A 22,879-nucleotide genomic window follows, 5' to 3' on the forward strand; every position below is an offset into this window, starting at 1 on the left:
AAAGAGCAGAATTAAACCAAAGCTGACCACTTTTGAAAATCTCACCCAAATTGTACTTTTTTTCTCGTAAGAGTACTATGCTCAAAACATGATTTTCCCAGTGCCCTTAAGAGGGTAACCAACAAAGCATATGTGATATCTTTTCTACAATTCCTGTAATATAGCATGCTTGAAATCACCGCTAAAACTGGATGGCCAGTTTGTAGTCAATGAGAAAATTTAGATTTGGTTCCTTTGTCTTTGTTTTAAAGTAGACACAATACCAGATATACACTTTAGCTATTTGTAGATTGTACTCAATCCAAAATCCATTTAATTCAATAGGAATCTTATTCTGCTGACTTCAATGGGTTTTGAATTGGGACCACAGAATGATCAAAGAAATTCAATAATCATCTAAAGTTCTATAATGTTAGATATAATGGGTCATCATAAAATCAGCATTTATTGACAAATACCACACAGATACCACAATTACTTCCTACTAAAATATTGGTATCTTCGCTATCACTGTGTGGTAGCTAATAGGGAATGCTGACTTTTTTTAAATGACCACTGTGACTATTACCTCTGCATTTCTAGGGTAATTGTGACCCTTTTCTCCTTCTAATAAAAAAAACAAAAACATGGGAAATGAAGTTTTAAGTGTTCGTTCCATTTAGAAACAACAAAAAGCAAAATGTGGGATTTCCATTCACTTCTAAACAGACACCACAGAACCCACCACTCTTTCCATGTTGGTCTCTCCCCTTATTTTCAGTGCTTTAAGTAAAGTAGTTATTGCTTTTTAGCAATTTAAAAAAAATCAAAATAGTCATACAGTACTAATGTAGGAGGGGAAAGCCCATGGTTCAGGTGCTTGGGATTTCCACTGCAGGAAAACATAGAAAAAGAGAAATGTGAATCCTTAATGGGAACACCCCTTGAGATTTTTTTTAACTTTTAAGATTTGAAATTTTCTATTTCATAATATTCATAGAGACATTAAAATCATTTAATTTTAGCAGGGCAAAATACAGGTAATGTATTATGTATACTACTAGATACCCATATATGCATTAGAAGTCTCACAAAGAATTACATACTTAAAATGTTTTTTTCCCCTTCATGAAGAATGGGAACCTGTCAACAAATTTTAGAAAATGTTGACATTAATTATATAGAATACTGTCAGAATTGGCAATTTAAAAAGAAAAAAACACCAAAACTATTTTTTCTTTTGCCCTGCCTAAAGTGTTTACTGAGGAGACACCTCTCATCCTTCCAGCATAGACTTAAGCCTGCAAACAGCCTGAGTGGGAATCATAGGTAGTTTCAACAAATTTCTTTACTCCAAGCCACATTACATCTCCTCTATCCTCCCTGTGCCACATACCTTAGCTGCGTTATGATGCCCCCCCACCTTCCCTGCTAGGAAGTTGCGAGTTTTTCCTATGCTCTAATCTGTCGGATAAAGGGTGCTCAAGTGGTGCAATGCACAAATTCACTCTCCACCCTTTACCAACAGAGGCTGGTTGTTTCATCTTCACATTACATCCAGCCATATGAGTAAGGACCTGAGGTTAGTTTTGAGCCCATGTGGCCACACTACACACTCCCACCCTCCTCCCCACTCAGGCCAACAGGCTTGGCTTATATTCACATTTCATTTTGTGTTATGCCAAATAAGATTCACAAAAAAGGAGAACAAGCCATAGTTATTTTTCCTGGGCATTGGTTTCATTTAAAATAAATATAAACACATTTACATTAAAAGTATATGAACATTCTCTCTAGTCTGGAAAAAAAGAAACTGTGGTCAACACATCATCAGTTAAAAACATCAAGCTGTCAGCTAGAAATTTGTGTCATAAAATGTAAAATACACCCCAGACTATTCATTACTCAAAAAGTTTACATTTTTATTGTTTAGAAAAATTACTTCATTCTGTCACTTGCATTCAGAAAAAAATTAAAATCTTCCATTTAAATACTGAAGCATTTTGGTCCTCATGGTATAGAGCTGGTTAGTTCATGGTAATTTATTTGCTTATTTTTTTAAAGTCTCAGTCTTCCTTTTGTACATCTGTTCCAGACGAGGAACGGGGTCCATTTGACCTAGAAGCTTTGGCAGAAGGAGTAGATATATTCACAATGTTGATGTTGCTTAAGCAAGCTGGTGTCAATCGGCTGTTCTAGTACATCATGATTCCCTTTCCATAATATGCTTTCAAATTTACTGGCGTTTGTCTGGTATGTCCACTTTTGATGTAATGCTTTCACTTGCTCTGTATTTACCTTTGCTCTATTCATTTTAACCCAAATACTGGCAAAAGTATTTTAAAACCTGATAATGTTCCTGGTAAAAACAAGCTATATAAGTTTAGAAAAGAAAATGAAAAATATCAATTTAAATTGGCAACAAAATTTAGATGCATCATAAATCAACAGCTTATTTTTTTTCTGATCTCAGATTGGTGGTTAATTGCTCAGGTAACAGAAGCTCCTAATGACCCTAATTCTGTAGTGCAAATAAACGATATATATTTGTGCTGAATTGAAAAAAAAACAAATCAAGGGCTGAATCATGCTGACTTCACACAAGTAATTCCACTGATGTCAGTGGGGAAATATTGGTATGAGAGAGACAAGCAGGATTTGGCCTTAAATTTTTATATCAGTATTCTTCTAATTGTGTGCTGTACCTAAGATCTTTAAAAAGTGCCTTCTGTATATTTAAGTGCTTAATACATGCAGAGTGTAAAATGTTTTATTTCCCTTAGAGAAGGTAATACAGGCAGTAATTTAAAAAGATGCACAACTTTACCTTTGGTTTGTGTAACAAACTATTATCTACCCAACAGAACCTGTGTTAACTAGGAAATAGACAACAATGAGGAGAGGGTTGGGGTTCTTTCTTGGAATCTAAGAAAGCCACATTGGAAAGACATCTGTGTACCAACTATACAGCTAGGACATATGAATATTTTATACAACAGTTCCCTGTTCATTTGTGCTGTCAAAAAGAAAAAGGCATTTTCTCTTTTTCTACTTAAAAAAAGAGGTAGAAACTTTCATAGGAGCACTTGGGGCCTAAAGAAAACACGGTGAAACTTGAAACTACAGATCATAAATGTGAATTCATTCAAACGAAAATCCCTAACTTCTGTATTAAAGGCTAGATTATTTTTAATGTTACTAATCCTTTCAATGCCTAATTCCGGAAGTTTCAGTCAATAATAATACTTTAAAAATATAATGTGGGATTCAAGCTTTTTAAAAAAAAAAACAAAAAAACCCCAAATGTAATTAAGAAAAAGCTTTGAATACCAAAGTCAAAACGTTTCAGAATCGGAATCATTTTCATTGTACCCATCCTCTGTTCCTATATTGTTACTCAAGGGTTTACTGTAAGAGTTAATGCTGCCCATATTGGAGCCATCGCAGAGATGTGTCCTGCTTAAATTGTCTTTTTTAAAACAAACGAAGTTGAAAGGCATCATTGAACTGGAAGGAGAAAAAGGCATCATGGTAGCCAAAATGAGTGCCAGGCAGTCAGCCACGTCTTTGTTAGGAGCGCAAGCCAGGGCTGGCGTATGACCTGGGCACAAATGCAGACAAGGCAATGGTTAGTACTGGGGGTACTGAGAAGGGAAATGAGCATTCCTCAAATACATCTCTAGATGACTTCATAATAAGGAGATGTATGTTTAGTTACAATCATGCCAGGCAAGAGAGTGTGTTACTTATTTTAAATTAGGCATGCTGGGAAAATACACAATGTATGGAGTGTTTAAGCTAATGTGACCACAAAAAGCACTATTTTAAAAGTCAGGCAGCATACAGCCTTCACAAAATGAATAAAAATATTTGGTAAACACAGTTCCACAACACAGACAATATGATTGCAAAACGACAACATAAATAAGCATATGGCACTATGAACTGAAGTTGATTTCCACTTCAGTTCATATGAACAAATCACATTCTGAGAACAATGACCTTCAGTTGAAGATAAATGTGCATTAGATAAAAATATTAAGTTCTGCATTAATTAATTTTTAAAAGATTTTATAATATTGATCAATTGAGTATTTTAGAGAGTAATGTATCTAGGAATTAAGTTATCAAAGGGACTAGCCCCCTACCCCCGACACACGATATTTACAGTAAGTATGACTGTATAGCTTATTATCCAAAATTTACCTTCCTGTTAAGAGAAGAATGGTTTTATTCAGGAAGCATGAAATATATTTTTTAAAATTAAGTAAATGTAATAAGGGCTTGGTGAAATGAAGAACTGGGAAACTACTAATGGCAGCCAATCACCCAATTTTAATTGCAGAGTTAACTTGGGCTCTTATTTGGATGTTTGTTCCACAGCTCCCATCTACACACAAAAAGCTTTAAAAGACTGGGTTTTGCTTACAAGTGGGTTGCTAATCTTTGCAGTGAGGACACTGGCTAAATCACTCAAGTCCAGTGCCTTCCCACAATTCCCTCTGTATGCCCAGAAGGACAAACAAGTTCTCCTACAATTCACTGGGAATCAGAGTAGCTAAGCTTACTGCACCACTAGGAACCATGGGATACTCCTAGCAGCTCCCACAAGTTAAGTACAGCACCACTGTGGATGCAGCCAAGCGGACATCCTCAGGTATGGCTTTGCAGTGTGGCCACTCACACCTGACTTTGGCCAACCATGGTTCTTACACTTGAGTGCCAATCACCGAAGTTAATTCTGCAGTGAAGACATACCCTCCGTGGGTTTCATATACAACTACAGCCGAGCAAATAATTTGCAGCTAATAATTATTAGTAATAATAATAATTGATTAATTTAACCTTTTTTAATTTGGGTACTATGTCCATGAGCAGATCATGACTTCCTAAAATTTATTCATTAATTTGAGTTACTCAGATATGTTTTTGTGCTCTGGTTTGGTTGCTGTTGCTTTAAAATTTCTAAGGATAACAAACAATCCATTACAAGTATTTTAGAGCGGAGATAAGAAATTTGAACTGTGGTGATTAGTTATGATCACATGATATTAGTTTTGTTCTATGACTGGATAAGTGTGACATTTTTTAAATTTGGAGGTTGGCTTGAAATCCCTCAGTCAGAGGTAGATGAGGAGGATTAGGAAAATCTGAACCTTTTCCTTTCAGGGCAGCAAAGCCTTATCCAAGACACCATTCATCATTACAGTGCTTTCAGACGTACTGCCTGCGAGAAGAGTTTAAATTTAATCTTCACTCTTTATAGTCACACAAAAGTAATTGGTTTTATATTAGTTGTAAAGGGTGTGGGGTTTAGAGCCAAATCTGGTTCATTTACTTCTTTCTATCCCGAGCTCTGGCAAAAGATTTTCAGAGCCCCATCCGTTGGCCACTTCAAGAGATGTACTATCTCATACAAAACATACCACTTCTAATACAAATACTAGAGCCTGGAAAGTTAAAACTGATGAAACTTGATAACTCATACATTTGTAGAAAGTGGCTTAGGCAAATTCACTTTTACGTTTGAGAGAATATTTGAAGAAAACGTTTGCAGTATTCATCACTCTAGGTACAACTTTTGATACAGTAAGTGAGACTCCAGTTATTTATTTTTAATCAGCTGCCAAATGCTATTTATTAATTGGGTTCTTGTTTGTAGTCATATAATAGATACTTCAAGTACACTTTTTCAGGAAGATGGGAGCCAGGCAAACAGTGAAAGCTCGGGCATAATTCCATTCAATTAATTGCTTTTTTTTTTTAAATAAAGAATGTTTAGATCGCTGAACAAAAACAATCTTTGTAGATTGCTTTATTAAAAAGAGAAAAACAGGGCCAGCCTGAAATTGTAGCAACAGTGCTCTTTAGGAGACTCAGATTCAGCAATGACCTTGAGGTTCTGACTCATCAGTTTGGTGGAAGTTTTGCAAGCCATGGAAATGGTTGGATCCTGGGAATAGAATCCTTTCAGGACTGCTCTTCAGAACGTTCTAACAGCAAATCGATGGAGTTGCAAATCAGTGGCATTGAGAAAAGCAATATGTCTTTGCATTCAGCTACAATTAGGTACCATAACAGTAGCCACTCACTAAAAGCATAAGGGTGAGGTGAAGGGTAATAAAAGGAAAAAATTAAGCAGTAAGATTAAATAGTTTAGAAACCTTCTGCTCCTCCCAGATCAGTTGGAGGGGATGTAGAAGATTGCATGCTATAATAAATGGGACTGTGGCAAACAAAAAATATTTAGAGTTATCTAATGATATTGGTACAATTGCTTAATTCTGTGAAATATGCAGGAGCTGTTAATTACAATACCTGTAATAAGCAGGTAATTACATTTAGTTAATACATTTTATTATCATAATTAGTGCTACATTTTGGGTCAGGCAAAATTCATTCAACAGTGCTCCACAGGTTTTCTTTGTAATAAAACATGATATTTTAGTCTTGATGTAATAGACATTCTTCTTACAAATGCATTTATTTGGGACCAAATCCTGTCCACAACTTAGATCCAGATGACTTTAATAGAATTAATTCATGCAGTCTGACTAGTATAATTTGGCAAATAAGATTAATCGCTTTTATAGTGTTTTTCATCCATAGATCTCAAAGTGTCTTACAGTGATGGGTAAAAATTATTATTCCCATTTTACAGGTAGGGAAACTGAGGCACATAAATGTTACATCAAATACTTAAACGCCATTGAGTCAGTGTTGTAAGAGAAACCAGCTTATTTCAAGAAAGAAGGAATTTTAAAGGTTAATTTCAGAATACCAGAAAAACAGAGCTTTGACTTTCCCTTACAGATATTTTGTGTTTAGAAAAAGGATTTCATAGACGTCTGAAACAAAGTGTTTAATTGGTGACTAAACTTGAAAATATGTTTCACACTGTATTCACACTTATTACAGGCTGGTAATAATTTGTTAGCATATCAGATTTGGTCAGAAAATTTGATTATTAACTTTGATCTCAGAATGAATTGGGGTACAAACAAACAATTGCTGATGTTTTTTCTCCTAACCATTAAACATGCTCTGATGAGATGTATAATCCTTAACTCTAGAGCAAGGAGTCAGAATTTTCTGTTGCCTTTTGCATGTTTAGAAAATTCAAACCACCATTGCACCCAGGGGTTAAAGAAAGACTAGCCGTTGACAGCACATGCAAAATTAACATTAAGGGGACTGTTGTGATGTCTGCAGTGTGTTTGATATAAAATATACAGAAGTAGTATCCTTGTTTGGGTACTTATTGACTGAACATCTATATAACTGAACATCTTATTCACAAAGGAGTATAGGCATCAGTGTTGTCTAATTAACCAGTTGGCAGGTCTATTTCTTTGGTCACTTGTGAAAATCACCTTAGGTGCTCTTCTTAAGACTGTCAAATTACATTGCTTCACTTACCATTTTCATCTACCGCTAGTACGCACGCCCCCTTAGCCAGCAACTGCTCAACCACCATTTTTAGGCCATTTCGTGCAGCAATATGGAGAGGTCTACAAAACATAACACTCTAGATTCAGGTTTCAGAGTAGCAGCCGTGTTAGTCTGTATCCGCAAAAAGAACAGGAGTACTTGTGGCACCTTAGAGACTAACAAATTTATAGAGCATAAGCTTTCGTGGGCTACAGCCCACTTCTTCAGATATTCAAGTATGGTTTGAAATATATTTGAAACATCTGGTTAAGTAACACTTAAGAGCATGTTCAGTTGCTTTTCTGGATCCTCAGAATTGTATTCTAGATAGATTTTAAATAGCATCACCTCTTTTAAACATAAAATTTTAATTCCACATCTATAAAACATCTTGTTTTTACATACAGACAAGAATGCACACACATGCTCTTTTGGAATGTGCATGCACATATATGTGTGTATAGATAGATAGAGGGGAAACGGATAGTGACCCTGTATATAGTGCACGCATAACACTTTTCATTATAAAATATTTAGTTGAAAAGCTCTCACACTTCCCTTGTTTGCAGCAGGCCTTTGATATTTGGCAGGGGAATTGACCTCAGTCTAGCGAAATGCCTTTACTTTGTCCCATCTTCAGTTTGGCTGAGATATCAGTTTGGCTACGATGAAAAATTCACTATTTCACTTTCCTTTTCTGCAGGAAAATTATGGCAGGATGCCAGAATCATTATACATTTTGTTGCTAGGCTCTTTCATTGCTGAAGTAGCAGGGGGTGGAGAGAATCTACTCAGCACTGTTGCAATACATCCCAATTGGTAATCAAGGCATCCCTTCTCTCCCGCTGAAGATGGACTGTGGTGTTTTCACCTCTTCTCCAGGGGTGAAACCTCCATCAGCCTTCCACACATGCCCTCTTGTCAGTGGGAGCAAATCAACCCCTCGGTCTACAAGATAGGTCTTGATCCTATCCTTAGATATGTGGGTGCATCATTATCTGCAGCATTGCCGACCCCAAACATTCAAAAACCATGAGTCACAGATTACAGTGCAGGCAGTGACAGGACCCCTGACTGGTCTAGGCCTATACAATTTGCTGTATTTTCACCTCTGGAGAACTGGCTCTGAGCTCCCCTGGAACAGTATTTGCTGCACTTCCTGTTAGTCTGGGAGGCGAACAGATCTGGGTAGGGAATTCCCCACTGAGCGAAGAAGTTCACCACTGAGCTGTCAAACTCCCACTCATGGTCAGTGGCAAAGTGCCTGCTGAGGCTATTTGCAAGCCCATTCTTGGTTCCTAGGAGTACACTGCTGATAGGGTAATATGGTTATTGATACACCAGTTCCATAAACTTGACAGCTTTTATACACAGGGGAATGGATCTCGCATCTCCCTGTTTGTTTACGTAGAATACGGTTGTCCTGTTGTCTGACATGAGAATGTGGTGAGATTGGATTAATGGTAAGAATGCCTTGCATCCTTCTTGGACTGCTCTGAGCTCCAGGAGATGTATGTGTATCCTGGTTTCCAAGGGCATCCAAGTGTGACCGTCTATGTGAGCCTCCAAACTAACAAAGAGGTATCTGTGATTATTATCTTGTTGGGTGTGGGGGATAGAAAAGGAATGCTCATGCACACTTGTACAAGATCTTTCAGCAAGTCAGAGAGGCCCTTATTGTGGTGGGAATTGTTACTACAATGTTTATGCTGTGTTTGCTCAGTATATATGCTGTTCGAAGCCAAGCCTACAGGCAACGGAGTTGGAGTCTGGCAAATGGAGTTACTTAAGTACATGACTCCAAATGACCCAGGAGAGTTAAACAAATCCAGACTGATGTCCAAGGGTTGTGCATAACTTGATCTCTCAGGCTACCCATGGCTTAGAATCTGTCCATAGGAAGTTAAGATCTTGCTCTGACTGAGTCTAAGGTCACTCCTATGAAATCTATAGTCTGTGTCAAAGTCACAGTAGACTTTTCCATGTTCACAAAGGTTCCCAGAGATGCTAGGAGACAAAGTAGCAATGAGGTCAGTGCTATGACTTTTGGACATGTCCTGCCTTTAAGAAGCCAGTCGTCTAGGAAGATGGTGGAATCACCTTATCCGAGTGGCGCTGCTGTTATGGAAAACACTTTTGTGAAGACCCTGGATGCAGTTGCTAGACCAAACCAAAGCAGCCTGTATTGACAGTGGTTGGGTCCCACCAGAAATCTGAGGAATCTTCTGTGGAAAGGGTGAAAGTGTGAAAGTATAAATCTTTCATATTGAGAGCTGTGAATCATGTGTCTTTATCCACGGATGGGATTATTGTTGCCAATCTAATCATGCAGAATTTTAGCTTGCAAATAAATACATTGAGTTGCTGCAGGTTGAGAATGGGTCTCCACCCTCCTCATATTTAGAATAAAACCCTTTTCCTTGATTTGCTTTTCCTTGCTCCCACTGGAGGAGGAATTCTACTCCTAACGTAGGATCTCCTCATGAGAATGGTCTCTGAAGAGAGACAGGGAAAGAAATTTTGGCGGGGTTGGGAGCCAATGGTATAACCAGAATGGATGATATCTAGCACCCACTTGTCCTTTGTTATTGCCCTCAGCTGTGGGGAAAATGGTGCTAGATGTCCACCAAAGGAAAACTCGTAATTGGGTGGAGATGGCATCAACATTAGTTCATAGTTCCCAAGTGTCCCATCAAAAGTATCTTTTGGTGATGGGAAGAGACAGGCCGTGGAGGCCAGGTAGCTGCAGTAGAGGTGGATGGGGCAGTGTCTCAATATTTTTGCACCTTCTACGGTTTGCAAGGTAGCTCGTAAGAGCAGTGGTAAAGACCTCAACTTGTAAGACTGCTTACGGTACTTCCTCTTCAGGGCTGGTCTATATACACCCTGGGAATGGAGGGTTGCCCTGGAGTCTTTTAGTGAGTGCAAAGACTTGTCTATCTTCTGATTGAAAACACTGACTTAATCAAAAGACTAGTGTTCTGTACCTCCCTGAAACCCCAAAAATGCAGCTAAATTTCACAGCACATCACTATAGCTCTTGAAGCAATATTGGCAGCGTTGACTGCAGCCTTTAATGAGGTTCTTGCCACTAATCTTTCCTTGTCAATAAGGGCTTGAAATTGAGCCCTGTCCTCCTGGGGTAACTTGTCTTTAAAGCTCAGGAACTTAGAATATTTTGCCAGGAAGTCCTGGTAGTTGGAAATTCTAAATTGGAGGCTGATGGAATTAAACACTTTTCTCCCCTCAACACTTGACTTCCTTATCCGCACAGGTTGCCCTTGGGAGCTGTTGGCTGGACCTTTTTGTGGCTGTTTGGATGACTAGGGTGTATGGGGCAGGGTCAGAGAACAAAAACTCCACTTCCTTAGCTGGGACAAAGTACCACTTTTCCATCCTCTTAGGTGTAGTGGCACACATAACTGGCATGTGCCATTCAGTTCTTGCTGGTTCTAGTATGGCCTCATTCACTGGGAGTGCAATTTGGCTAAACTCCTTAGGCTGTAGGATGTCCAAGAGCTTGTGTCCTGGATCTCCTGGGATCTGGAGCTTTTCTGCTACTCTCCAAATCACGTGTTGGTGACTAAGACTTTCTTGGAGATTTACTCTTTACATCTTTCTGTGTAGAGACAGATGTTGAGGCTACCTTTGGTGAGGTCTTTGGTGCTGTGGATGCAATCGGTGCCATGATACTGCCTACGTCTCTAGCGGCCTCTGGTATTCTAGATGTTGATGTAGTCATACTGGGAGGCCTATGCACAGGGAGGTCCTCTGCCCCTGGATCTGAAGCTGGTCTTAAGGATTGTTGCATCGCTAGGAGTTTAAACTTCATCCTCCTATTGTTTCAGAATCTACCCTTGAAGGAAGTGTAGATCTTGCACTTACTGGGTATATGAGCATCTCCCAAACAGCAAAGGCACTGAAAATGCCTGTCACTGATCAGGACAACCTCACTGCAGGAGAAGCGCCTTTTAAATCTCTGGGACCCCAGCATCCCCAAGCAAAATAACAAAAAATGATTTCCTCAATGGGGAAAGATTTGAAATCTCTAACTATATCTATGAATGAAATTTTTTCCTAAGGGAAAGGGAAAAAAAGGGGGGGCAACTGTTCCAACAACTATAAACCATATAAAATAACTAACTATATACTAACTAGCTAACTAACTAACCGCTGAATACTAAAGAGAACAGATACACAGTAGACCAGTGATTCTCAACTTGCGGCCCAATCAGCACACAGCTGAGGTCCATGTGACATCCTCAAGGCTATACAGGTAATATTGGATGTGGCCCACAATGGTAAATAGATTGAGAACCACTGCAGTAGACCCTGTCTTAGGTCACAGGTGATTGAGAAGGAACTGAGGGCAGTTTGCTGTGCATCCCCATATAGCCTCTGTGTGTGAGGTGCATGCACAGGCCAAACGGGCACTGCTACCAAACAGCCTCGCACGTGAATCGGCGCCCCCACAGGGACTCTACTTGAAGAAGAAATAAGTTATTGCTAGCTTTCCTTCATCAGATCGAGCCAGGAGAACTCATTCTCTCAGCCATAAAATCTGAAAAAGGACCAGATTTCTTCAGGACCCATTGTGGACATTACACTAGTTGCCCTTCTTTCCTTGGGGGCTAGGAAGGAATTTTTCCCTTACCACCAGGTTGGTCAAGACAGGGTGAGATTTTTTATTTTTTTTGCCTTTCCCAAAGTAGGTTTGGAACCCAGTGGGGTGGAGCAAGGCCAGGAGATTAAATTATAGTGTCACAATTTAGTATATAAAATGCAGGACAGATGTCCAGTGCAATGGAAGGGTTACAGTTATTGGATAAAATGGATTGGAAAAGGATCTGAAGGAAAGTATCCCTTAAGGCAGCTGAAGGAGGAGGGTTCGGGGCTCCTATGTCTGGTATAGTGGGGAGCCAACTCCCCTCCTTCTCTAACCCCCCTTTAGCCCTCATATGAGGGAAGGAGGCGAGGTCCAACCAGGCTGGGGATTATGTGGAAGTGATTAAGGAACTGATGATGACCTGCACTGTACAATTTATGGCCGGGTACTTCCAGATATTTTAAGTTAACAAAGTTGCGGCCTAATTAAGCCACATCCACTGCCTCGTATCTTTCTTTTGGTGTGGCCGGACAATGTGCAGATCAGATCCTAGTACTTTTCCAAAGACCATAGCGGGGGGGGGGGGGGAAGTGTTGCTCTTCTTTAACTTACTTTGTTTAATCTGCAAGGGATAATACTGTTTTTTTGGGGGGGTTTTTGGAAGATATTAGGAGTCACATTCAATACAACAGGCTAAGATTTCTGCTTTATTGACTGGAAAACCTATGTTTGTTTTTAAAAGAATAAAGCAGCTGATCTTCACAGAAACACCTTATACTACATGCTCCATAGGACTAAATATAGCTCAAGATATTCCAAAATTCAACAGTTTTCAGATATTCTACCACACTGAAACATTTTAAGATTAATTTTTTTTTAATTACACACTTATGAAAAATCTAAGTAACGTTAACTTGAAATTCCAAATCTGAATTTTCTGGTAAAAACAATACATAAGAACACAAGTGAATAAATAGTAAAATTATTTCAGCATTTACTTACGTCTGCAATGCATTATTTTTTGCATTAATAAGGCTCTGTTCTTGGATCTTGTCAAGTATTAACAAGGCACATTTTTCATGACCCTAATATTAAAAATAAAATAAATAATGTTAATTTGCAGAGGGTTTTAAAATTGAGGCAACATAAATTAAAAATCCAAATCCAAATTAAATGCATTCAGAATTACAAACATGCTTCTGAGTTTATAAAAGGGTGCATACTTGATGAATGTCAAAGGCCAGGAGAGATAGATTGCAGTCCCTACCATTATTACTGGGTGAATTTTAAGTAATCCAAATGTGCCAATTGTGGCTTTTTTCCCTTTAAAACACTGCATGCCTTATACATATAGACCCTACTTTAAGCTGTATTTGAATCCATGTCTTCACGAAACAGTAGTGATCTTTTGAAAGAGCAGTTAACTGATTGTATATTTTTTTAAAATAAATAAGCAATATTTAGCACTAGTAATAGTACTTCTTTGATCTTTAAATGCCTGATTGCTTATGCATTTTAATTAGGCAAAGAAACTTTAAATAATTTTTTTCAGTTAAATAGTTGAAGAAGTATTTTCCCTCTGTATGATAAGGGCACTATTGACAATTAAACTTTCCAAAGATTTTATTAAATAATGCAAAATTGGGCCACAATTCTGCAACTTCTTCTACATACGTGCAGGGGTCAGCCTGGGCAGAACAAGTTGCAGGGTTGGGGCTTTGGAGTATAGGTGTCTAGCACAGCTGTCCATTCCTTGAAGGTGGTCCAGTGCCAAATGTACCATATTAAACAGCTGATATGAGATGCTAACAAATAAAATAGCTGATGCATCTTTATAAATTGGGGAGGGGTGTACAGTGGGGTATGGCAAAGAGGTTTTGAACAAACTTGATCACTATTAAAACTCCCACCTATTAAAAGGTGCAATCGGAAAAAAAAAACCTGTTAAGGGAATGAGGGCATTTCTTTCTTGCTAAGCCAGGTAGTGGCAGCAGAAGACTAGGAGGAGAGAGGAGGTGAAGCCTACTGAGTTTACTAACAGGGCTGGCTCCAAGACTAGCTCAGCAAGCAGGTGCTTGGGGTTGCCAACGGAGAGGGGCGGCGGCACATCCGGCTATTCGGCGGCGGGTCCCTCACTCCCTCTCGGAGCAAAGGACCTGCCGCCGAAGAATGAAGCGGCGGCATTAGAGCCACCGCCGAAGATCATGATCACATCTTTTTTTTTTTTTTTTTTTTGCTGCTTTGGGCGGCAAAATCCCTGGAGCCAGCCCTGGTTACTAAATATGTGGACACAGAGCCTGGAAAAGAAAACCATGACCTAACCTGATCTCTGCTGTAACCTTGCTGGATAGGCCGGAGAGCAAGCCAACTCTACTACATTTCCTCCCCACCCCCACCCCCCAAGTTTGTGTACATCACAGCTTCATTGCACTCAGGATTTCATTGGCCTGAGAAATGAATGTCTTCAATACTCTGCCAAGGCCTTGTTTTAAATACCTCTTCAATGCACACATATATAGTATATAATGCGAGAGAGAGAGAGTGTGTGTGTGTGTGTGTGTGTGTGTCTACAAAGTTCCTTAACATACTTTACTGCTAGCCAAGTGCAAGGGTGTATTCAAGTCCTTATCCTTTACAGTCAGATCAGCCTTGGCACTGTTCACCAAAAAATCTGAAACACAGAAACAAAAACCATCGGATAAATCCTACAGACAGATGCACATGCAAACTGCAAAGGAGAAAATTAACTCCAGTCTCCATAATATGTGCACACAGTACCGTACGTGGTCAAATAGATCCTTATTCTATATAAACCATACAAATGTGGAGGGAAAATTATCAATGAACAAATTGTAATTTGTGCAGTTAATCAGCAATCAAACCAAAGCTAACAGCTGGTTGAAAATGGAAAACTGTTAATTAAATGTTCACTTTACCCAAAATTGTCAGTTCAAATGTATTCATTTTAATTTGACTGATGAAATCTGCAGCATCAGAATGGCAGTTTTGGCCTGAAACAGTCCACCCAGTTAACAACTGTGGATCCTGCTTTGAGAGGATTAAGTGGGTTCTGCTGACTCATTATATCTTTGAGGGGGATAACGGCTGTAGCAATTCAGGATGTGGGCTACACAGTCAAGTCTGGAGAGAAAGTATGAGTTAATCTTTGTTATAGGGTTTTTAAAAAAAACAATAAGTCCAGACTCAACTTACAGTTGCCCTTTCAAAACAATATTTTGAACTTCAAAATAAACATCTTTTAATAATTTAACTACAAAAGATTACTCTTCATCTTCCTGCTAGAAGGAGATTCTATTGCCCTGTATAATCAGGGAAATGAGACAAATGAAGGAATTAATACCAAGAGCACTTTTTAATCACATGCTACACGACTTTTGGCAGAAAAATGGCCATGGTTTATCTGTTATTGAAACTATTTGCAAAGTGAAATGAAAACAACTGACAAGAATTCTGGGTGCAATAAACATGAGACTTTTTAAAAATATGAAGCTAACTTTTTACCCATTATATAAAATAGATGGACACACATTTAGGTATGTACTCTTAGTATCTCTTAGTATTTTAATTATAATCCCCAAGGGGGAAAAAAACTGATAAAGCACTTGGATGGGTAAGTACAGTAGCCTTCATTTTCTTTCAAGATTTACAGAAGCAAGTAGGTACCTACCTACAGCACCTGCATGTCCATTTTCAGCTGCCATCATAAGTGGCGTTTTCCCTGAATTATCTGCAGCATTTACCAGTGCATTGTGATTTAAAAGAAGCTGCAAGCATTCTACGTGATCGGCAAAGGCTGCCGCATGAAGTGGAGTTCTAAGAGAAAAAACAGCATGATTATAGCTTTAGGATATTAAATGATCTATAAAGAATTACAATATTGTTGTCCCTTGTAGCCTTAAGCAGAACAGTACAAGAAGTTTTGAAGCTTTTTTCCTATGAAACTTGAAACGTAAAACTCTCAACAAGGCAAGTTAGGATGCTACTCTCATATAAGCAATAAAGATAACAGTTGCATCCTCAGTGTTTGTACACGAAAAGTCTAAAACTGGCAAGCATCAGGTGGATGGAGTTGTGGACAAGCTCATAAAAACAGGATGTTTAACTTAACAGAACATACCACACAATGCAAAAAACTAGCAGACCTCCCTATTATTCCTGATTTTTTTAATAAGCTTGTGACAGAGATAGAATATAAGGAAAATTTGGATCTGGCCTTCCTGTTATTAAAAAAATGCTACAGTATTCTACCTACAGTAATGACCTGAAAACTGCAGTAACAGTACTGTAACCCATAATGTTTGACAACATTACTGTAAAGTGTAGCAGTGATTTTATAAGGTTTGTAGCTTATTGTAATTTTGAGAGGATCCCACAACTCTAAGGATGGGTTCTCTGTCTCCACATGTTAAGACTGAGACATTTGGGGGGGGGGGGGGGGGAATTGGGGGGCAGGAGTTGTTTCCAGCAGTGTCTGATGATTGGGTGTTCTTGTTTTGTTTTATGGCTGTTTTTGTTTTGTTTTGCATTTTAGTTTTATTGTTATCTGGAAAACTTTGAGAGTGAGGTATTTAATTTTAATTATATGACCACCATTTTATTTGTTGTAAGGGTCCCCAGAGCATGCAATGGGCAGCAATTCAATTGTTATACAACTTTAACAAAACTAAATAAATACATAGTGTGACGTTGCACTCCATATGTTTTATGGAAATATGCTAATGAGTGTGAATATAATGTAACTGGAATATGCTTTATGCAAAAGGTCTCTTGTAAGATATCATTACAAAGCTTATAATCTACTGAGTGTGTTCATCCTATTTGTAAGAATGTATCATTCTTGTATCTGAAGCTAGAAATATGAAGTATTACTCTGAGGTCCTATTGTAATTATGCAAAGTGTGGGCCATTAATGGTGGCTTAGGATCTTGATGGCTCCCATTGACTAGGACAATTGGTTGTGAATGGGTTTATTTACCTGCAAGCCTTCCTGTGTACATGACTTGGGTAATGAAGAATGAGGTCTTACAGTGACATGTGACCATGATACTGGAATCCATCCACCTGGTGCTTTTCCATTTAGAAGGAGGGATTGGGACCGAGAAAAACAAAAGATTCCCGCCTGGGGCCAAAGCTATAAAAGGGGGTGGAACAGAACAAAGGGGGCTGCCAGTCATGAGAAATCCCCTAGTTACCACCTGAGCTGGAACTAACAAGGACTGTACCAGGGGAAAGGATTGGGCCCAGACGAAGAAGGAGTCTAGTCTGTGAAAGAAGCTTATGAGGGTGAGATTTACCTGTATTCAGTTTCTTAATGTATTAGGCTTAGACTTGCGTGTTTTGTTTTATTTTGCTTGGTAACTTACTTTGTTCTGTCTGTTATTACTTGAAACCATTTGAATCCTATTTTTTATATACTTAATATAATCACTTTTGTTTATTAACAAACCCAGAGTAAGTGATTAATACCTGGGGGAGCAAACAGCTGTGCATATCTCTCTATCAGTGTTATAGAGGACGGACAATTCTTGAGTTTACCCTGTATAAGCTTTATACAGAATAAAACGGATTTATTTGGGGTTTGGATCCCATCTGGAACTGGGTATCTGGGTGCTGGAATTAGGTAACCTGCTGAATGGTTTTCAGTTAAAGCCTGCGGGGGCATGGTTCAGAGCCGGGTCTGTTTTGCAGTAGGCTAGCGTGTCTGGCTCAACAAGGCAGAGTCCTGGAGTCCCAAGCCATCAGGGAAAACAGGCTCAGGTAATTTCAGCACATCAAGTGACAGTCCCAAGGGGGTCTCTGTGACCGAACCTGTCACACATAGAAATACACTGAGGAGATTTTCACTGCCCCCAAATAAATTAAAGATTTGGGTGTGTCCATGACCCAGCTGACCCCATCTGTCATTCAGAGTCAGTAGTGTATTTTGTTTAATAAGAGTTCTTTTAGAAGTTAAATACTTTTCTATCTGACAAATTATGGTCTTGCAAAACTGAATGTGCTTAAATGTTTTTGCTTAATCAAAGCCTATGTGAGGACGCATATATAGTTCTACTCTTGTTTCATAACCCCATCAAGTGCACTCTTAGCTTACAATTTTTATGTTTTACAACTAGGAATTAACGCAGCTTTTTCATTTGCCCCAAACTGGAGTCTACTGTTTCCTTTTAACCATAAACAGCAAACTGAGAAGGGGGGTAACAAAAAGCCTAACTACCACCATACTGGGTTCCAGTGAACAGCCCTTAGCCCTGGGCATTTTAAAGAAAACAAAGTCATATTTATTTTGGTAGCAATGTAAAATAATATTCTCTCTTGAAGTGGATCACCACTTCCTTTGTTAAAGTTCAACTTCTGTGTCATCAGGAGCTGCTCTGACAAATTTTAGCCCAGATGTAGATTAGTTGCACAAACAAAAATTATGATCTTAGACTGATTTGTGAAGGTGAAATGCATTCTGTTCAAGAAACTGAACTCTTACCTTCCTTTGTCATCTTTACAGTTGACAATGCTGGCATCTATGGCCCCAATGAGCAGCGAAGCACAATTTTCATGATCATTGATTCTATAAAGGAAAGAACAACTCTTGTTAAGAAAAAATGTCTAACTGTTTTCCACTCTGCCCATACACACTTCCTTTCTCCAACTGACAGTACATTAGTATTTCTTTCTGTATATTTGTAAGGTGTCCCAATTAATTTTTGCTTTAACAGTATGGGCCTGATCCTAGCTGCTATAAATCAGTGTAACTCCATTACAATCAAATTGCAGCTACTATTTTGGTTTGTAAAAAGCAACAGAGGGTCCTGTGGCACCTTTAAGACTAACAGAAGTATTGGAGCATAAGCTTTCATGGGTGAATGCCCACTTCATCAGACGCAAGATTTTGGATTTGAATCACAAAAGAAAAATAGACACTGGTCCTGAAACTGGCTGTGCACAGCTGATCCCTTCAACGGAGCTCTGCCGACACAAAACAAGCTGAAGGTTCAATGCACTGACTAAACCTTAAAGCAAAACAAAACAAAAACCAAACACATCCCTTCATATTCAACTGGAACACTTGTCAAGGTTTAAAATGGCTATAGGGAATCCTTCTCAGAAGTAAATCCGAACTAGTGGCCTTGAGTGAACTCCCCAAAACTTCTTTAGACCCTCTAAAATTAGTTTAAACTGAAATCACATATCTGAGCCTAGGCAACGCTCAGATGTGTGGGCTTAAGTGAAAGTAACTTTATTCAAGCATTTAAAGTATTCACAAAGTCTCACTATTTCCAAGGAGTTGAGAGGTTGGGGGTGGGAGGGCAAGAGGAGAGAAATAGCGGTCTGTATTTGGCAAAACATTGCAACATCAAGCAGTTTATCTCCTGGATCCAACAGGCCTTTAAGCTGAGAAGAATGTTATCCCCTTAGTCTTTAATGAAGTTTTTAATGTTTAAAAATATTAACTGTAATTATTATATGCAGCATATGCCATTTTATAGTTAATATAGAAAACTATTTTTTCATAGAATACTATCACTTTTTAGTAACCTTTTAGTCAAGCCACTATTTCTATAGAAATGCTGTCATTTTATGGATGACAATGACCTCTATTATCTTAAACCCAAAGAAAAGTTTATTGAGTTTTGGTCCCTGTCTCCGGATTGCTCTACTGGGGAGAAGGAGACCATGTTTTTTTTTTTTTTTTTTTTTTTAATTTACCATTTGGGGTTTAGATTTTATATATCAAGTTTCAGTCAGAAATGGTTTTATTTTAAGCAAGTTTTTGAAGGGTTCTATTTTTTTAATTTATCATTTTTATTATTAAAAAAATTCAAGGTTTAGTTTAGGATGAACAAACAGATCATACAAATAGAAAAGCTGACAATTAACTAGAGAAGTGAGAGCAGACCTCTGTACATTTATATAGGATCCACACATCAGTCATTTCTGGGAGAAGATAATTATTCTACCAGCAGAATGAAGAGTTCATAAGTCAGTAATTCTAAACCTCAGCAGGAATCATGAATGTGTCTGTTTGAGTCTATAATTCTTATTGATTTTTCTGCTGGCTTACCCCACTCAAAAAGCACATTCTTCCAAAATACTGCATATGCTTTGCCCTAAATTGAGCTAATTTTTTCTGAGTGTGACAGGCAGATTTGGAGCTGGCCTGTGGTAATTTATTGACAGTGTATGTTGGCCTAGTTATTGGGATGTTTACTCTATGAATATGTTGGTTTAACTCAATAGAAGTCTGTCTTAGATACAGGTAGGAAGGAGATGAATGGCTCAACGCAGCCATCTATTAGTAAACACTTCGGAGTTGTTAAGGCACAATGCCAGAACTGCCAGAGCTATGATGATGCTGCCTCCATCTTCAGCCAACCTACAAAACTGGTTTTGGCCAGGAATGGCCAGAACCTGGCAAAACAAAAGAACAAAGAACTGTAGCAGGGTTTAAAGAGGGATGCGCTCTCTCTCGGGGCAGGGAGCGCTCCAGGGAACCAGACTCAAACCAGCCTCCTCCCCAGGAGCCTGCTTGGGGTGTCTCAGCATGCGAAGCCTGCTTAGGTCACCATTAGGGGATGCCTGAACTTGAGGTAAGATAAATATTTGTGTAAATTTGTTTTAAATCCTTTTTTCTCTAATGCTGCACTCAGAGAGACCAGAAAGGGGACAGAAATGCAGCTTGCCCTGTAATCGTCAGAGTGCAACTTCAGGCCATTAGATGAAAAGTGTAACAAATTCATTCAAACTGCAGTAATTCATATGGCTCTTGATAGCTCCAGTTTTTCACCACAAGGATATGTACATTATCATCATCAGATCTAAAAATCATTTGCTAGTACTATTATCTCTACACCCAGATAACTTTATTGTTCTCATACTACTCATTTTCTGGATATATCCTTAAGCAAAATAGTCAGATTTAATATTGATATTTCTACTTACACGGCACAGTGCAATGGAGAGAAGTTATTACCATTAAATTTGCGGAAATATTTCTGTTCCAATAGTACCTCTATGCAGTTTTCATTACCTACAAGAGATCAGATGATTTATTGTTATAAAAAGCAAGAGAATAGTACATTTTCATATTAAGGTCACATGTGCATTGCAATTTAGCATTTGAAATAAGCTAGGCTGTACTGCATATGTAAGTTCTTATGCAATAAAACGTAAGGCGCGTGAGATACTTTTAGAGGTGCTGCGAACTAGACCGATATCTAATTTGGGCGCTTTTTTTTTTTTTTTATATAAAGCACATTGTGTTTTCACATTGTGCTATGACACTTTGCAAAATAGTCTTTTAGATCTTCAGCCATCTATCACTCTGTACTTAGAAGCTTAGTCTTCGACGTACAGTCCCAAACCACCCTAATGAGAAGCCACTAATGCAAGCCTGTTGTACTGTGTGTACTACAGTAACTGGAGGGGTAGTCTCATGCACCAGTGTACAAGAGGTGACTCTTGTAGGATAGAATCCTAGTCTCAGTGATGTCAATGGGAGATATGCCATTAATGTTAAAGGAGCCAGATTTCATGCCCAGCCTCCAAGGGATGGCTCCAGTGTGCGTCATGATTGAGGCATGCACCTAGTGGCTGACTCTGAAGCAAGGTTGCTGTCTTGCTGGAATTTCCCTGCCTTTTGACTTGAAGGATAAATGTAGCAATTTCTTGCTACAACTTCAAAAGGCAAAAGGAGAGAATCTACATCTCCAACTTTTTATGCTGCTAGCCATTTTACTATTCTACTTCCTAACACTAAAGTTTGGCAAAAGGTATAAAAAGAGAAAAGCTTACCATTATAACAAGCCCAGTGCAATGGTGTATAACCTTGATTATCTTTGAAACTACAGTCCTCTTCTGACAGTGCAATCTGCAGTAATTCACTTAACCAAGTGGCATGACCATGAGCTGCTGCATAATGTAGAGGTGTCCTGCCTCTGGAGTCTTTACACAAGATAGATACTTCTTGTTCCAACAGCATTTGAACGCATTCCTCATGCCCAGTCATAATCTGTTAACAACAAAGAAGTGAATCAGCAGGTTGATATAGTGTCGGCGCTGTGGCAAAGGATTTGTGAGCTACGTGATGTGCTTTTGAATACTGGGTGGCAAGGTTGGGCTCCAGGAAATTGGTGAGAAGCAACTTGCTCCCGAGTGCCTCTTTGTATTGAAAAGCACTAGTACCAGCTTCTAGTTTACCTGACCTCACAGTTTGAGGATGAACACCTCCAGTGAAGTCAGGTACATCTTAGACCATTAAGAGTTTATGGCTGAACACGGAGATTCTGAGGGTACGTCTACACTACGAGATTAATTCGAATTTAGATAATTCGAATTTGGGAAACAGATTGTATAAATTCGATTGTGCGCGGCCACACTAAGCACATTAATTCGGTTTTTAACCACATTAATTCGGTGGTGTGCGGCCACACTAACCCTAATTCGAATTAACAAAATCGATTTTGGCGCTACTCCGCTCGTCGAGGTGGAGTACAGAAATCGATTTTAAGTGCCCTTTAATTCGAATTAACTGGCTCTGTAGTGTGGACGGGTGAAGGGTTAATTCGGATTAACGCAGCTAAATCCGAATTAAAGTCGTAGTGTAGACCAGGCCTTAGAATAAAGGGTGGAGTCCTAAAGATCCTATTTGAGTCCAACTGAATGGGCGTCAGTCAAGAATGAAACCACAAATACTAGGGAAGAAAGGGTGAGTGAGGAGCAATAACAACATTACCAAAAATATCAAATATTTTAGAAAGCTGCTCCAGTAATCCAGCTACTGCTATCACATCTGCTGCCTCTGACATTGATTTGCTTATCTCCTACAGTATTTTAATCATGTTCATATAT

At 38.7% G+C, this 22,879-nt stretch overlaps 1 protein-coding gene across 7 annotated transcripts in view; it reads right to left on the reverse strand.

The window, feature by feature from the left end:
• Positions 1-6: 6 nt before the first annotated feature.
• The window catches only part of ANKRD44 (ankyrin repeat domain 44), a 208,912-nt gene continuing 186,039 nt past the window's right edge, over positions 7-22,879 (reverse strand). For 4 of the 7 annotated variants that reach the window (XM_029910557.1, XM_024195302.3, XM_024195301.3 and 1 more), the window contains 8 exons: positions 21,824-22,040; positions 20,972-21,059; positions 18,516-18,599; positions 15,705-15,850; positions 14,605-14,687; positions 13,019-13,101; positions 7,399-7,490; positions 7-3,580 (listed from right to left, as the gene is read on the reverse strand). In XM_029910557.1, the coding sequence (XP_029766417.1) occupies positions 3,315-3,580; positions 7,399-7,490; positions 13,019-13,101; positions 14,605-14,687; positions 15,705-15,850; positions 18,516-18,599; positions 20,972-21,059; positions 21,824-22,040 (1,059 nt within the window). In that variant the 3' untranslated portion in view covers positions 7-3,314. The remainder of the gene's footprint in view (positions 3,581-7,398; positions 7,491-13,018; positions 13,102-14,604; positions 14,688-15,704; positions 15,851-18,515; positions 18,600-20,971; positions 21,060-21,823; positions 22,041-22,879) is intronic. The other 3 variants (XM_024195305.3, XM_024195304.3, XM_024195303.3) reach the window with 1 other exon arrangement.

This window comes from Terrapene carolina, unplaced genomic scaffold (genome assembly GCF_002925995.2).
Source record: "Terrapene carolina triunguis isolate 2854851 unplaced genomic scaffold, T_m_triunguis-2.0 Scaffold62, whole genome shotgun sequence".
NCBI lineage: Eukaryota > Metazoa > Chordata > Testudines > Emydidae > Terrapene > Terrapene triunguis.